Here is a 16,256-nt window from a genome sequence, read left to right on the forward strand (position 1 = left end):
GGCCTCCCGCCCGGCCACAGCGCCAGCGGGAGTGGCGTGGGCCCCCTTCCCAGCGCGTCCTTCTGTCTTCTGTAGTGGCCCCAGCGTGGGACTCTGTGCGGGGCAGGCTCCCTCCAGAGCCTCAGCTCCGGCTGTGAGCTCAAGCCCACACAGGGCTGGACTGCTCCGAGGGGTGCAGCCGCCCGCAAAGCCTCGACTTCGCCAACCCAGAGCACCAGCCTGCCCTCCGACCCCATCTCTCTCCTCACGATTGGCTCCGGGGGCTTTAAACGTCTTAAAATGAATAACTAACACTTAAAAGTGGGGGGTCTCGTATGAAATGATTGAAAAATCCCAAGTTTTGCCAACACAGAGCCCCCGGGGCAGGGCATGGTCAGAGGCCTATGGAGTGACAGCCTACCCTCCCGCCTCCCACCGGGCCCACTTCCGGGTGGCACCCTGCCTGGCCCTGTGGGTCTCTAGCCCGCAGGGAGCATCCCATCCAGGTCTGGGGGAGGCGAGCCTGAAAGGGACAGGGTCAAGTGGGGTCGCGAGTGGGGAATTTCACTTTTTTGAGGCTAAAATAACCACAGACATGAAAGCTCCCGTCCAGTGGCTCGGCCTCATTTCCACCGAGCAGAGGGCGGCCATGCCCACTGTGCTCCCTGGCACACCTGGCTCCTGACGTCACCAGTGGGATGGGGAGGGACACGCCTAACTGCCCTGGGACACGCTGGCCGAGGTGGACTGGGAGTCCTCCGCGTGGCTGCCTCGCTCAGTGTCCTGGCTGGCCAAGCTGTGGGGACTCTGCCTGCCACAGGCAGGAGGAAGGAGAGGCCCCTGGGGGCCGTGGGGAGGGGCCCCTCAGGGAGAGGAAATGAGGGGGAGTGGGGGGACCAGGGCAGCAGCCTCGGTGTCAGACTCTGAAGAGAGGCCGCCAGCTGAGGGACCTCCCAGAGGTGGCCCGTGGAGTAGGGAGAGGCGGCAGACTTCACCCCCTTGAACCCTGGTCTTGGGTTGGGTATCAGGGGGGACGACCAAGAGGAAGTCCGAGGAGATGCGGGGTGACCCAGGTCCCTGCCTGACAGGGTGGAGGGCTCTGAGGCAGGAGTAGAGATGTTAGCTCTTTGTTTCATCTCCCCCCTCCGCGCCCCCGCCCCGTTGGGTCTTTGCCTGGCTCTGGGCCCTGCGGCGTTCTCCCTCCACATTGCCAGTGGATTCAGCTAAGGGCCCCGCTGGTGGGATGCAATGGGAGGACAGGGCTGGGGTGTCCCTGCCCGTCACAGCCCACCAGCGGCCCATCTCCACGCCTGCAGCTCTCGGGCTGACATCCTCTCTGCCCCAGAACCTTCTGGTCCAGGTGCATCTCGGGGCTCTGCTCCTGGGCCCCGGGGCCCACACTGCTCCCGTTAGCTCTCCTACATTCAGGTCCTCTCCCCGCACCACCCGGGGATGGAGGCTGGCAGCTGGGCCCCGTGGCCCACTAGGCCCTGAGAAACCGTGCCGAGGCTGGGAGGACCTGCTGGGGGCAGAGGGCTGTGGATTGAGGCAGGAAGGAGGATGGGGGGGATGTCCCAGGGCAGTGGGGGGAGGGAGGTTAGCACAGTGGGGACCGGCAATTGCAAAATGGAGAAGGCCTGCAGGGCTCACCGCATTCCCAGGACAGCCCGTGGGACCAAACACAGGAGTCCAGGCTCAGCCAAGGCGCCAAGCCCACCCACAGGACACACAGGCCACTGAGGGCTCTCAGAACACAATGACAGTCGTGTGGGCAGTGACTAGAGCCCCTGGATACAAGTAGAAACGAAAGCAAAGGGGTTTCTGTGTTGGGAATAATTGGGAATCGAGAAGGGTCTGATGCGTTTTTATTGATTTCAGAGAGGAAGGGAGAGGGAAAGAGAAAGAAATATCAGTGATAAGAGAGAATCATGGATCGGCTGCCCCTGCACTCCCCGAACTAGAAATGGAGACCGCAACCTGGGCATGTGTCCTGACCGGGAATTGAACTGTGACCTCTTGGTTCATAGGTCGATGCTCCACCACTGAGCCACACCGGCTGGGCTGGTGCCACTCTTTGGCACAATGGGCTGGGGGCGAGATATGCCTGTCCTGCCAATTGCCTGCCTCTTCGAGGGGCAGCTGATGAGCCGAAGACAGGAGCATAGAGGAGGGGCCCAGCCCACTGAGGCCTCTGCCAACACGAGGTGCCGTCTGCCCGCCACCCAGCTGCTCACAAAAGGGGAGCAGACTGGCAGTGTAGCCCCGGGGCAAGGCCTGCCCAGGGCCTGTGTACCCCAAAAGGGAAAGAAGCGGCAAGAACAAGAACAGACCCACACTGGACGCTGCCACTTGGCCCCACCAGCATCTGACCTGTTAGCAGCTCTCTTCCCTGGTAGGGGGCTGGCAGTGGACTGGGCCCAGGCAGGGCGGGCAGCAGCATCCAGGCCACAGAGTCAGCCTCAGCTCCAGCTCCTCCTGTAAGGCTGCAAGGCAACACCTGGGCTGGGCTGGGGCGGGGGGAGCAGTGAGGCACACACTGAGAGCCATGGGCCAGGGGCTGAGGGAAGCAGAGGTGAGGTGACATTTCAGCCCGGCCTGAGAGAGCTGGAGCCTGGCATGCAGTGGGGCGGGGAGGCCTGGCCTGGGCAGCAGCCTAGAGGAGGGGTGTTTGGGGCAAGTCTGAGGGGCCAGGCCTTCCCATGGCCAGAACCTCACACCTCGGCAGGGACCCATTGTCAACAATCAGCCACCAAAGGCATCAGGCAGGGCGTTGGGTCGTGATTTCCCAAGATGGCCAGGGTCCAGGTAGATGGCAGGGAGCTGTCCAAGGGCTGCGAGGTGACTCAGCTGGAAAGTGACATGGTTTCAAGATGACCAAGTGTCACTGTTCAGGCTGCGGTAACACATATAGCTTAGACTGGGTGGCTGGAACAACAAACTTTTCTCTCTCGTGGCTCTGGAGTCTGGGGAGCCCCAGGCCAAGGTGCAGGCAGGTTGGGTGCCTGGTGAGGACCACGTCCTGGTTCCTTTGTGGTGGGAAGGACAGGTGCTTTCATGAGGGCACTAATCCCGTTCAGGAGGGCCCCACCCTCGTGGCTTAATCACCTTCCACAGGCCCCGCCTCCTAATGCCGTCACCTTGAGGGTCAGGATTTCAACATACAAATGTGAGGTAGACAGAGACAGTCTGTAACACAAGGTGACAGAGTGAAGCTGGGGACATGGGAACTGTTTGGGGGAACCTGACCAACCCTGGTTCTGTGAACCTTGACCCAGTGTGAAGGGCACTGTCCAGCACCCTTCCAGAGAGAACACCTCTTGCCCACCCCCTCGCAGGGCCCAGACCTACCCAGGCCTGGAGTGTGTCCTAGCTTCCTGCCGGCATGCAGGGCAGGCTGGGAGAGAGGCCACCTGGGGCAGGGAGAGGGCCAGGCTGGGGTTGCCAGAGGGCAGAAAGGAGGTGCAGGTGGAGATGACAGGAGTGTCCAGCAAACAGAGACAGAGGGCCAAGTCCAGGCCCCTGCAATGGAGCAGAGAACCAAGCAGGAGCAGGGTCTGGACGGCAGACAGAGGAGAGATGGTGTGTGCGCCTGTGTGTGTGGGGGGGGGTGGTGGTGGTGGTGGTGGGGTGTGTGTGTGTGTGTGTGTGTGTGTGTGTGTGTGTGGTGTCTGTGAGAGACAGATTCTCAACTTGACCAAACTTTCAGTGTGAGCCTCATTGCAATGAGGCCCCCACTTTTGGGCGTCCGTGTCTATCTTCTCATCACCCAGTTTTAGCAAAAATCCTGTCAAGTCAGTCCGGCCAGAATCCCGCCCGGATATCTGATTGCCTTTCATACTTGACCACGGGGCTCACCCTGGAGTTCCCCAGTTGGGTGACTGCTCCCCTGGCCTGCCTCCAGCAAGAATCCCGCCAGGTCTGTTCCACCAGAACCCCCCCACCGCTGTGCTTCTCCCCCCTTAGGAATTCTCCACCCCCCAGCTCCCCCCACACCCTGCTCCTCGGCGTAAACCCCCACCTGGCCTTGCCGGATTCAGAACCTGGTCCGCTTCTCTCCTGAGGCCTCTTCCCCGATGGCACCGGGTGGGGGATACAGTGCTCTCACCACTTTCCTGCCTCACTGCACGAGTCTCCTCATGACAGTGCCCTGCCCGCTCCCACGCTGGGCACATGGGGCCTGGGTGGGGACACCAGTCACCACCCCTCTGTGCCAGGCTCCTTGCCAGCCCCCCACCCATTTGAGAGCCCAGGAGGAGCCCAGGAGGGCTTCCTATAGGAGGAGACATCTGAGAGCCACATGGGGTGAGCTCTGTCCAGCTCAGGCCAGCCCGCGAGGCAGTGCTCACCCCAGGTGGTCGGGACAGAGGGAGGCGCCTCCGAAGAATCCTGGACTTGAGTCCCACAGGCCCCGAGGCCTCGTGCCTGCCATGTCCGTGTCCCGGCTGGCGAGCCACAGGAAGGCTGACACGCAGACCGGGCTTCACGACAATGGCGGGGGACTGACAGCCTCCTCCCCCCATCCCCCCACACGCACCACGGCAGGCAGCGCTGAAACGAGGCACCTGACGCTGCCGGTGAGCTGTTGCATGAGCACATTTCCATATGCCTCCCCAGGCGGTTCACAGACACGTAACAGGGACAGGGAAACTATTAACTGGGAGGGACTGAGTCGAGGCTTGTCCTCAGGAGATGCCAAAATGGCCTCTTCAAGCGCCTCCCCTCGGTCCCCAGCTCTCCCCTCAGTTCCCAGCTCTGCCATGGTCCTCAGCTCTCCCGTGAGGGTTTCACTGAGTAAGCCCACCCCAGCCCAGGGCTCCAGCTGGAAGGAAGAGTCTGGGTGAGGAGCTCCTGACATCTAGGGCAACCAGGAAATGTTCTACAAAACTCAGAGGCAGCCGAAACCGGTTTGGCTCAGTGGATAGAGCGTCGGCCTGCGGACTGAAAGGTCCCAGGTTCGATTCCGGTCGGGGGCATGTACCTGGGTTGCGGGCACATCCCCAGTGGGAGATGTGCAGGAGGCAGCTGATCGATGTTTCTCTCTCATCGATGTTTCTGACTTTCTATCTCTCTCCCTTCCTCTCTGTAAAAAATCAATAAAATATATTTAAAAAAAAAACAAAACAAAACTCAGAGGCAAGCCCTAGCCAGTGTGGCTCAGTGGATAGAGCGTCAGCCTGCGGAACAAAAGGTCCAGGGTTTGATTCCAGTCAAGGGCACATACCTTGGTTGCAGGCTCTCATCCCTGGTCGGGGTGCATGCAGGAGGCAACCGATCAATATGTTTCTCTCACACCAATGTTTCTGTCTGTCTTTCCCTCTCCCTAAAAATCAATGGAAAAACATCCTCAGGTGAGGATTAAAAAAAAAATTTCAGAGGTAAATACACAGATAGGACAATGCGTTTCTCCACTTGTTTATTTTCTGTTTCTCACCTACCAACACGTTTGTGGAACGTAGCAGGTTGTGTTAGTAAAGGAGAAGCCGGGAGGAAAGAGGGCAGGACACACGCAGCCACAGGTAGGACAGGACGCCAGGAGCAGGCAGCGCTGGGGGCGGCAGTGGGGGGCAGCCTCCCCACCCGCCTGCCTTCCCATGGACATCAGCGACCCCCAGATGATTCTGTAAATGTAAAGGGCATTTTTGATGTCTCAGTCCTTGTCCCCAACATTCTCCCTGGACCCCCAATGATGAGGCAGGTCTGCTCAGTCCAGCCCCCTGCACAGCCTGGCCCAGGAGACCCCGTGCCCCAGGGCCCTAACCCCAACCTCAGCTGCTGGGCAAACGTCTGAGAAGCCTAGAGCTACAGGCCTGCAGGGAAAGGAGGGAATCCCAGAGCTCTTTCCAGGGGGATCACTCCCTTGGACCTTGGACAGCTCTCCCAGAATGCCCTCTGCTTCAGCCATAGGCTTCTATTCAAGAGGGCACTGCCCCTCCCGTGTGGCTCAGTGGTTGAGCATTGGCCATTAACCAGGTCACATCCATTCCCGGTCAGTGCGCATGCCCGGTTTGCAGGCTCCATCCCCAGTAGGGGGCGTGCAAGAGGCAGCCGCTGATCAATGATTCTCCTCATTGAAGTTCTATCCCTTTCTCCCCCTCCCTTCCTCTCTGAAATCAATAAAAACATTTTTTTTCTTTTAAAAAGAGGACACGGGGACACACAGCAGAGGCTACAGCTTCCCTCCCACGCTGGCGAGGAGCCGGCGGCCCTGGAGGAAAGGCTCCACCTCCCGCCCAGAGCAGGACTTCCTGGCATTTGCACATTGGCCCAGCGGGCACTCCGACCCTGTGTTCAAGAACACACACGCTGAAGTCGGGGTTCTAGCCACCCTGACGAATTTCACTGGAGAAAGTATTTTCAGGGCACACGCCACTGAGGACTTGTCGCGCCTTGATCCGCCTTCTGCTGGTGCAGACAAGTGGCCATTCTCCTCTATTTCCTTGAAGTAATTTTCACCGGGTCAAGTCCTTTTCCCGTGCATTTTACCGGGTATGTTTGATCCCCTGGTTAGTGTTCGATCCGTGCCAACGGACGGTCCCATGGGCCCCTGAAAGTTTTCTCGGGTGGCTCTCATCTCAGAATCCAATGTGCCCAGCTGGCACGTTGGCGGCCTCCGGTACCCAGTGCGATGTGTGCCTGTGTGTGAGCTGACGTGCAACATCTGTGCGGTGCCAGACACGCTGGCTTCTCTCGCGGAGCGTTTCTGAGGGTGAACGTGTCCCTCCCGCAGGTGATTCTGAGGAAAGACGGAAGCCTTTTCCACGCGCGATTCCAGGATATCCCAAAGTGCCCCAGAGCGAGCGGGCCATGACGTCCCAACCAGACGAGCCGGCTCCTCCCTTCACGGAGCCTTGCCCCCGGCCACCTGCCCGGTGCGCAGCCCGCCCGCGGCCGAGCGCGTGGTGCGGAGCAGCCCCAGGCCCCGCGCGCGGCCGGCCCCGTGCAGCTGGCGCTCGTGGCGGCGGATCTGCACCTTGTGGCGGAAGCGCTCGCCGCAGTCCTCGCACGCGTAGGGCCGCTCCCCCGAGTGCGTGCGCCGGTGGCGCAGGAGGTTGGACGAGACGCTGAAGCGCTTGCCGCAGTCGCCGCAGGCGTAGGGCCGCTCGCCCGTGTGCGTGCGCTGGTGCTGCACCAGGGCCGAGCTCTCGCTGAAGCGCTTGGCGCAGTAGGAGCAGGCGTAGGGCTTCTCGCCCGTGTGGATGCGCTGGTGCGTCACCAGGTTCGAGTGCTGCGAGAAGCCCTTGCCGCACTCCCCGCAGCGGTGCGGCCGCTCGCCCGTGTGCGTGGCCTGGTGCCGCACCAGGTCGGTGCTGCGGCTGAAGCCCTTGCCGCACTCGCCGCAGATGGTCGGCCGATCCCGGGCGCGCCGCCGGCGCCGCTGCCGGGCTGGTGTCAGGGCGGCGCTACCCGCGGGGCCTGAGATGGGCACCACGGCCAGTGGCGGTGGGGCCACGGCGGGCGGTGGCAGTGGCGGCGGTGGCGGTAGTGGCGGAGGCGGCGGCGGGGCCATGGCTGGCAGGGCAACGGTTGGAGGCGGCGGGGCTACAGCTGGTGGCGGCAGGGCTATAGCTGGTGGCGGTAGGGCCACGGCTGGAGGCAGGGGGGCCACGGCTGGTGGCGGTAGGGCCACGGCTGGAGGCAGGGGGGCCACAGCTGGTGGCGGTAGGGCTACAGCTGATGGCGGTAGGGCCACGGCTGGTGGTGGTAGGGCCACGGCTGGAGGCAGGGGGGCCACGGCTGGTGGCGGTAGGGCCACGGCTGGAGGCAGGGGGGCCACAGCTGGTGGCGGTAGGGCTACAGCTGATGGCGGTAGGGCCACGGCTGGTGGCGGTAGGGCCACGGCCGGCGGCAGTGGAGCCACAGCTGGCTGCAGCGGGGCGCCGGCTGGCAGCACCATGAGCTCCTGCAGCACCACATAGCCCGGGGGGCCCACCATGACAGGTCCCGAGGCGCCAGGTCTTGAAGCCGGGCCTGCCCCCGCAGTGGGCACCAGCTCCAGCTGCAGCTCAGGTTGCATGGGGGTCAGCTCCAGCTGCATCTCCTGCTGCTGTTCCAGCTGCTGTTGCTGCTGCAGGTGCTGCTCCAGCTGCTGCAGCTGCTCCTGCAGTTTGAGCTGCAGCTGCCGCTGTTCTTGTTGTCGCTCCAGCTCCTGCTGCCGCTGGACCTCCTGCTGCTGCTGCTCCAGTTCCTGCTCCGACTCCATGTCCACTGGCATGAGCTCCAGCTCCACCTCCTCCTCCTCCTCTGGCTCCAGTGGACGGCGCTGCAGCTGCTGCTGTTGCAACTGTTCTTGCTGCTGCAGCAACAGCTGCTGCTGTAACTGTTGTTGTTGCAACATCTGCTGTTGTAACTGTTGCTGTTGCAGCAGGTGCTGGTGTAACTGTTGCTGCTGCAACAGCTGCCGCTGTAACTGTTCCTGCTGCTGCTGCAGCAGCTGCTGTTGCTGTAACAACTGCTGCTGCTGTAACTGTTGCTGCTGCTGCTGCAACAGCTGCTGCTGGAGCTGTGCCTGTATCTGTGACTGGCCTTGCTTCTGCTGCTGCTGCTGGAGCTGTGCCTGCTGTCCTGACCGTTCCTGCTGTTGCTCCAACTGCTGCTGCTCTTGTCCTTGCTGCGCGTGTGACTCTTCCTGCGGTTGCACCAGCTGTAGTTGTGGCTTCGGGGGCTCAGGTGGCACAGGCCGGGGTTCTTCCTGGAGTCCTCGCTGCGGCGGCGGCGCTTGCTGCTCCTGCACCTGTTGCACCGGTGGCAGCCGTGACTTCGGTCGCAGATGTTGCCGGGGTTGGTGTTTTTCTTGTCGTTCCTGCAGCTGTTCTTGTCCATTCTGCTGCGGTGGCTGCAGTGCTGACCGGCGTCCCGGTGGCTGGTTCTGTGGCTGCGGCTGTCGTCGCTGTTCTTGCTGTGGCGGTTGTTGCAGCTCTGGCTGCGGTTCTAACCGCTGTGGTTGCAGCTCCTGCTGTGCCAGCTGGGCCTCCTTGGTGCTCTTGACCCACTTTGGGACTGAGATGACTGACTGTGGTGGGCTGGTCCTCTCTGGAGCCTCTTCCTCCTGGCTCTCACTCCCACCGCCGCCACCTGGAGGGGACATGGCAGGAAGTCAGGAGAGAAAGCTCTAGAGCTGCCGTTCTCAACCTGTGGGTCGCGACCCCTTTGGGGGTCAAACGACCTTTTCACAGGGGTCGCCTGAGACCATCGGAAAACACATATATAATTACATATTGTTTTTGTGATTAATCACAATGCTTTAATTATGTTCAATTTGTAACAATGAAATTGGGGGTCACCACAACATGAGGAACTGTGTTAAAGGGTCGCGGCATTAGGAAGGTTGAGAACCACTGCTCTAGAGGCAGCTCTCTGGTCCAGACCCTCAGGAGGGACCCAAAAGCCCTGGATCGGTGACAATGGAAGCATGGCAGAAACTGAAATGCCCAGAGGTGAGGGTTGACTTAAAAATGCACCCCAGCCCTGGCCCTTTTGGCTCAGTGGATAGAGCGTCAGCCTGCAGACTGAGGGGTCCCGGGTTTGATTCCTGTCAAGGGCACATGCCCAGGTTGCGGGCTCCATCCCCTGTAGGGGGCGTGCAGGAGGCAGCCGATCAATGATTCTCTGTCATCATTGATGTTTCTATCTCTCCCTCTCCCTTCCTCTCTGAAATCAATAAAAATATATATTTTTAAAAATGCACCTCAAAGACTGAAAGTCACGTCACTCTGGACCCTAGTCCCTGACCCCTTCTCTGGGCTGCTCCCCCTCCCCATAGGCTCCATGCTTGGGGGTTGGCAGTGACACCACATGGGTGCCCGGGCTCCCCACCATTTCCCAAGAAATCCTGGTGCCTAGTCATCACCCGTGGGAATCAGTGAGCCAGCCATTCCAAGCCCACGCTGCACTCTGACCTCGGTTAGGGTCACACCTGAAACGAATGAAACTTGCTTTCTCTGTAAATAGGAAGGAATTTCTGTAAAGCTGCCTGGAAGTGCTACCACACGTGGTTTCTACAAGGAACTAAAGTTCCAGCAAGAACACGAGGTTCCAGTGGGAAGTCCTGAGTCCTGAGGGCTCCCCTCCGCCCTGTGAGTTAGCAGCTGTCCAGCCTCCTGCAGGCGCAGCGCCCTTGTCTGTAAATGGCTTAAGGATGCCCACCCTGCCAGCTTCCTGGGGAAGCAGGACGCGCCCTGGCACAGGCCCTGGCACATGGAAGATACCTGAAGAGTCCCTCGCCCTGTGGGCTGGGAACTAGTTTGCAAACTCACAGCCAGTTTGGAAGTGTCAAGGCTACAACCAGCTCCATCTGAAACAGCCTAAAGACCGGAAGTGTCTGAGGCTGGGGTTTTGGAAGGGAAAGGACGCACTCACAGCCCCACGTGAACATGGGGACCGGCCAGTTCCTTAACCTCCGAGTGTCTCCATCGAGGAGACAAACCCTCTCCGGGGAGCCTGAGAACGGAGAGGACAGACGCACAGCCCGGCGAGGAGCCAGGGGAGCGGAAGCCCTGCTGACCAGGGCCCACTCCGGCCGGGTCACCCCTTGCACTGCGACCTCAGGCAGGGCCTCACTGTGAGCCCCTACTGGGCTGGCAGAGACCTAAGAGGCCTTCTCCATCCCCGAGTCTGCCCTCACCATCACATGTTCATTTTCGAATGGGAAGCAGAGGTTTGATTTATAAAATTTTGCTTTCTGGTCACTTTCCCAGGAAGATACTGATTTAATGAAACCAAGAAATAATAATCCTTCTAGGAAATGATTCCTAATAACCAGGGGGCGCCCTTCCAGAGAGTACGCTGCCCGCTGCCCTCCAGGCCCCTCTCCGCGCCCAGCAGCCTGGGGCTGGGGGCCTGAGGACCGTCTCCTGGTTTAGGTCAGAAGTCACCCAGCCCCTCACCTGAGAGGGTGTCAGGCCCTGCGCCCCCATCTTCCAGACACCGGGGCTCCAGCGCGAAGGTCTTGGGCGCCGGCCCCAGCTCCATCCTGGCGGTCAGACGAAGACTCCCGGGAGCCGGCTGTGCTGAGAGGAAGGAAGGAAGCTGTCAGGGGGCAGTGGTGCTGTGAGCCCCAGCCCCGGCACTGACTGCGGGGGAACCCCCAGATCGGAGTCAGCCCCCCAGAGCTACAGCTCCACCCCAGTTGAAAGGAGGTTCGGCGTCTGCAGCTGGGAAAGGGAGGTGCTCGGCACAGAGGTCAGCGGTCCTCCCCCTCCCTGATGTTTGCGGGAGCTCACGGGCCTCGTGCCTGGGACAGCCCTGCCCAGCTCCTCCTGTGGGGGGGGGGAGGGAAGGGTAGGGAGGGGAGGGGAGGGGAGGGGAGGGGAGGGGAGGGGAGGGGAGGGGAGGGGAGGGGAGGGGAGGCGGGTGGGAACCGGACCCCCACAGGGACCTGAGGGAAGTTTGCAGGAAACAGACTTGTCCAGCTCAGGCCCCCTGCCCTGCTCAAAGCCCTGACAACTCTCTTCACTCTGGTCTCCTGCCTCTGGCCGGATCCACCCGGCGTCCCCAGGTGACCAGAGGCCGTGGGTCCCGGCCACCTGTGTCCTGGTGCCGGCTCAGCTCCACGGAAGGCAGCTTCCAGAGCTACCAGCCGTGGCCGGCCGGCTGCCCCTGGCCCTGCGCATCGGGCTCCTGAGGTCTGCGGGGTTCTTGCCTCTCGGAGTCCTCCCCGCCGTGCAGAGGGGTCCCCACATCCAGTCCTCCCTCCCCTGGATCAGGATGACCCCAGGTCCAATAGCCTTTTGGAGCCCAAGCCGTCTTAGCCGAAAGCTCTGAAGAGAAGCGCCGGCTCGCCCCGCTGGCCTCCCGCCTCACCTGGTGCGGCATTTCCTGCTGCTCCCGCGGCCTGCACGGCCTGGCGGGGAGGTGTGGTCAGCCGCGCCGGGAGGTGGAGAGCCTTCAGCCGGCTCCTTCCCGAGGCGCCTCCATCCGGGAGCCGGGGAGGCGCAAGGGCACCCGGGAGCCTTTCTGGGCACCGGGGAGGGTCGGCCGCTGTCAGGGCTGCCGAGGTCGCCCTGGGCCAAAGGAAGGGGCAGCGCCGAGTTCAAGAGCAGAAGTTGGTGTCGGCTCCCTGGGGCGCGGGCGGGAGGAGACAGCCTGGACCCAGCGCCGGCTCAGGGCTGGCCCGGCGGGACCCTCGCGCGCGCCACGGCTCCGAGCTCCGGGGCGGACAGGCGGGGTGGCCGGGCTGAGGTCGGCAGGGGCCGGGCGACACCGGTCTCGGCTCAGCCCGGGGCCCGTCCGGGTCCGGCGGGGGTCCGCCGGCCGCCACAGGTGCCCGGATACCGCGGGCCGCGGGCGGGGGGCGGGCGGCGCGGCCGGGCGGGGGTCCCCGTTCGCTCGCCCACTCGCCCGAGCGTGCGTCCGGCCGGCCTGCGTCGGTCCGTGCGGGCAGCGGCCGGGCCGGGGCGGGGGTGGCGGGGGCCGGCACAGGAAGTACCCCCGGCATCCGCATCCTGTCCCCCGCCCGCCGCCCGCGCGCCCCCGCGCCCCGGCCCCCGCCGCCGCCACTCTAGGCCGCCACGAGCTCGGTGGGCTTAACCCTTCTCGGCCCGGCAGCTCCCCCGCGGCGGGGTGCGCGCGGCGGGGACCCCACGGTGTGGGGAGCAGTGCGCACCGCCGCCTCCCCGGGCGCGCGCGTCTGAGCGCAGGGCTTGGCGACAGAGGCGCTGCGCGCGGGGCTTGGCGACCGGCGGTGGCTGCGCGCGGGGCTTGCAGAACGAGAGGCGCTGCGCGGTGTGTGGGGGTGTGTGTGGGGGTGTGTGGGGGTGTGGATGGCGGTGTGGGTGGCGGTGGGGGTGGGGCTCCCGGCCTCAGGGCGCCTCGGCCCGGGTCTAAGTGGTGGTCAGTCAGCTCTCAATGAGATGACCCTGAGTGTGTGAGAGGGCCGCATCCAGGCGCATCAGCTCTGCAGGGGCTTCCGCGTCCACACCACGGACCTCCGCCTGGACCCCGGGGCGCGAGGGCAGGCCTGCGAGGCGGGGAGGGTGTGCCAGCCTGCGCCGAGGGCTGGGCCGCCCTCATGAACTGGCGACCTAAGCTCGTCCCTTTCCGGACCCCCGTCCCTTTCCAGTGTGCTCGCCGGTGGTCAGGCTCCGTCCACGCCCCTCCCGCTGCCCACCGCCCCCCTCCTTCTCCCTTCCCCAGGTCTCTCTCCCCGAGGCGCCAGCTGCTTCCTGCCTGCGTCACGCACTCCTCCGGAGGCCTCACCTGCCAGTCTCAGGGTCCCATCACCTGGCGGCACTGCCCTCGGGCAGACCTCGCTGATCCCGAGTTCTCATTACATCTCAGAGTCTCTGACACCCAAAGATCCGGGGTAGAGACTGCTCCTGGGTGGAGTGGGGGGATGCCCACTGCGGGGGACGGAGCCTCGTGGTCACAGCGCCTCCCTCCTCACGCGCACTGGGCCTCCTTGGTCCACCTTTGGGCTCTTCTGGCCTCACAGGCACCCCGCGGGGGCTTCCCCATCGGCCGGTGCCTGAAGAGCTTGCCTCTCTGAGGGGTGACTTCGCCAGCAGAGTAGGGGCTCTGGGGGGCCGAGGGCAGCCCAGACGTCCAGCTTTGGAGGTGGAAACAGCTGGGTTCCCTCAGCCGGGTAAGCTGAGGCAAATGGTTACCTTCCACCTGTGGGTGGGACAGCGCTGTGCGCGCCAGGCGCCCAAGGATGAGTGAGCACCTCCCTCCTGCGCCTGGGAGGGCGAGCCAGCTACCTCTGCCTCCTCCTGGCTCCTGGGAGACCCGGAGGATGAGAGAATCCCCTCCTGGAATCTCCCCCCCCCCCCCCCGCGCCCCCTGCTGCGTTCTAACTGCGACAAGCCTCTCCCAACTTGAAAACACACAGCCCCTCTCTGTCCTGCCCTTGGCGGCCCCTCTTCCTGGAAAGATGTCCCCTCGTGGTTCTGTCCATATCCCCATCTGCCCCCCCTCTCCCCCCCTCCAACCTGGCCTCCACCCCATCACCCCACCAGACAGCCCCCTTTAGTGTCGCCAGTGACCTCCATGTCACCAATCCCTCATCTTGCTACACGTCTAGGCAGCACTGGACACTTGTCTGGTGGCCGCCAGGAGTTCTAGAAGGGCCTGGGCTCCCCCCTCTGCCTCCTGTGCAGGCTCTGCTTCCTTCGCTGGACTGGTTGCTCGCCTTCCCATGATGCAAATCACAGGAAAGTGTCTTCCCCAACATACATTTTCCCTGGAGTCTTCCTCCTGCCCACACCTGGGCTCCCAGCTCAAACACCAGCCACCCTTTCTCCTCCTCTCCTTCCCTTTACCTTTTTTCAAGGTGACACATATACCTAGTTGAGTAAGTCCAATGGTTCTATGTGGCTTTCGCTGCAACAGACATATCTCTTAACTTCTGAGTCCACTCCCATTTCTCCTGCCGTCTCGCTGTTTCCGATGAATGTGCTAATGGTGCTGTCACGTGGTTAGGTGGCATCTTTGACACTTTCTAGGTGGCATCTATTGACATCCCACTTTGAGAGATGCAGATGGACACCAAGGGGAAGTTTGGAACTTCAGGAATTGGAGAAAAGGCAACAGAAATGATAAACATGCATAAATGTAATAGACTTTTTCTCCTCATAAGTTCTTTTTTTAAAAAAATGTATTTTTATTGATTTCAGAGAGGAAGGGAGAGGGAGAGATAGAAACATCAATGATGAGAATCATTGACCCGCTGCCTCTTGCACGCCCCCTACTGGGGATGGAGCCTGCAACCTGGACATGTGCCCTGGCTGGGAATCGGAGCATGAGCTCCAGGTTGATAGGTCGGTGCTCAACCCCCGAGCCATGCTGGCTGCGCTAGTTTTCATTTTAAAAACTCTTGATGATGTTGAACATCATTTCCTCAGTTGAAGGCACAGGTGCCATTAAAACACTGCATTTTGAAGCAGCTGGAAGATTTCTGTGTTTTTTTCTTTTCCTTTTTGTTAATTCTCACCTGAGGATGTTTCCATTGATTGTTAGAGAGAGTGGGAGGGGGGAAGAGAGAGAGAAACATCAATGCAAGAGAGACACATCAATTGGTTGCCTTCTACACACACCCTGGTCAGGGCCAGGGATTGAACCTGCAACCCAGGTACACACTCTTGACTGGAAACCAAACCTGAAACCCTTTGGTTTGCGGGCCGCTGCTCTAACCGCTGAGCACACCGGCCAGGGCGGAGGGCATTTTTATTAACGTGTGCCAGCATGTGGAAAAGTGTGCATCAGCGTACATCAATCAACACAAACCGCACACACTCGTGTCACCGCATGAAGCAGCCTCTTCTGATTATTACCCATCCTCCACCCTCCTCTTGACTTCTAACACCACGGGTAGCATTTTAAAGTCTAGAAAATGCAGCTTAAAAATATATGTCCATCTTCTCCTGAAAACGGAGGTCCTGGCAGCACTCACCTGGGTCCGGGTGCCAGGCACAGCAACCATCCAGGTGCTCTCCAGCTAAGCAAAGTGCCCAGCTCCCCCTGGTGGCTAATTCTGGAACCTTCACCCATTGCCATAACCTGCCGGGTCCTTAGGGAATGGCTGGTCCTCTGCTGATGGCTATTCACACTATTTCTGAATTTTCCGTATTAAAAGATACTGGCCCTAGCCAGTTTGGCTCACTGGATAGAGCACTAGCCTTCAGACTGAAGGGTCCCGGGTTTGATTCCGATCAAGGACACATGCCCAGTTGCAGGCTCAATCCCCAGGAGCGGGTGTGCAGAAGGCTGCCAATTGATGATTCTCTCTTATCATTGACTAGAGGCCCAGTGCACAAAAATTCGTGCACTCAGGGGGGTCCCTCAGCCCGGCCTGTGCCCTGTTGCAGTCCGGGACCCCTTGGGGGATGTCCACCTGCCAGCTTAGGCCCGCTCGGGCCTAAGCTGGCAGTCAGACATCCCTCTGGCAGCCTGGGAGCCCTCACAGGGAGCAGGCCTAAGCCGTTAGTCGGACATCCTTAGTGCTGCCAAGGAGGCAGAGAGGCTCCCACCACTGTCACTGAGCGGAGCTCCCCCTGTGGGAGTACACTGACCACCAGGGGGCAGCTCCTGTGTTGAGTGTCTGCCCCCTGGTGGTCAGGGCGTGTCACAGCAACCAGTTGTTCTGCTGTTAGGGTCAATTTGCATATTACCCTTTTATTATATAGGATGCTTCTCTCCCCCTCTGAAAGCAATACAAATATATTTTTTAAAAATACTGTACACAGTGTTTCCATGTAAATGTGTGTGTGTGTGTGTGTGTGTGTGTGTGTGTGTGGGTGTGCGCACCCAAGAGAATTGGAACATAACCTTGTTTGTAGCAGCAT

The 16,256-nt window shown here is 61.3% G+C and overlaps 1 protein-coding gene across 1 annotated transcript; it reads right to left on the reverse strand.

Moving 5' to 3' along the window:
• Window positions 1-5,315: 5,315 nt before the first annotated feature.
• ZNF853 (zinc finger protein 853) lies at window positions 5,316-10,986 on the reverse strand. Its single transcript, XM_036311871.1, has 2 exons — window positions 10,863-10,986; window positions 5,316-9,051 (listed from the first exon to the last, which is right to left on the reverse strand). The coding sequence occupies exons 1-2, from the start codon at window positions 10,945-10,947 to the stop codon at window positions 6,818-6,820; spliced, it is 2,319 nt and encodes a 772-aa protein (XP_036167764.1). The 5' UTR covers window positions 10,948-10,986; the 3' UTR covers window positions 5,316-6,817.
• Between the last annotated feature and the right edge of the window lie 5,270 nt (window positions 10,987-16,256).

Source organism: Myotis myotis, unplaced genomic scaffold (assembly GCF_014108235.1).
Source record: "Myotis myotis isolate mMyoMyo1 unplaced genomic scaffold, mMyoMyo1.p scaffold_m19_p_6, whole genome shotgun sequence".
Taxonomy (NCBI): domain Eukaryota; kingdom Metazoa; phylum Chordata; class Mammalia; order Chiroptera; family Vespertilionidae; genus Myotis; species Myotis myotis.

What these genes read in the sequence shown, in the direction of transcription:
- ZNF853 (XM_036311871.1), bottom strand. Translation starts at nt 10,947, where the DNA reads ATGGAGCTGGGGCCGGCGCCCAAGACCTTCGCGCTGGAGCCCCGGTGT. An exon ending in AGGGCCTGACACCCTCTCAG is followed by an intron (nt 9,052 to 10,862) that starts GTGAGGGGCTGG and finishes TGTCCCCTCCAG; the next exon opens with GTGGCGGCGGTGGGAGTGAG.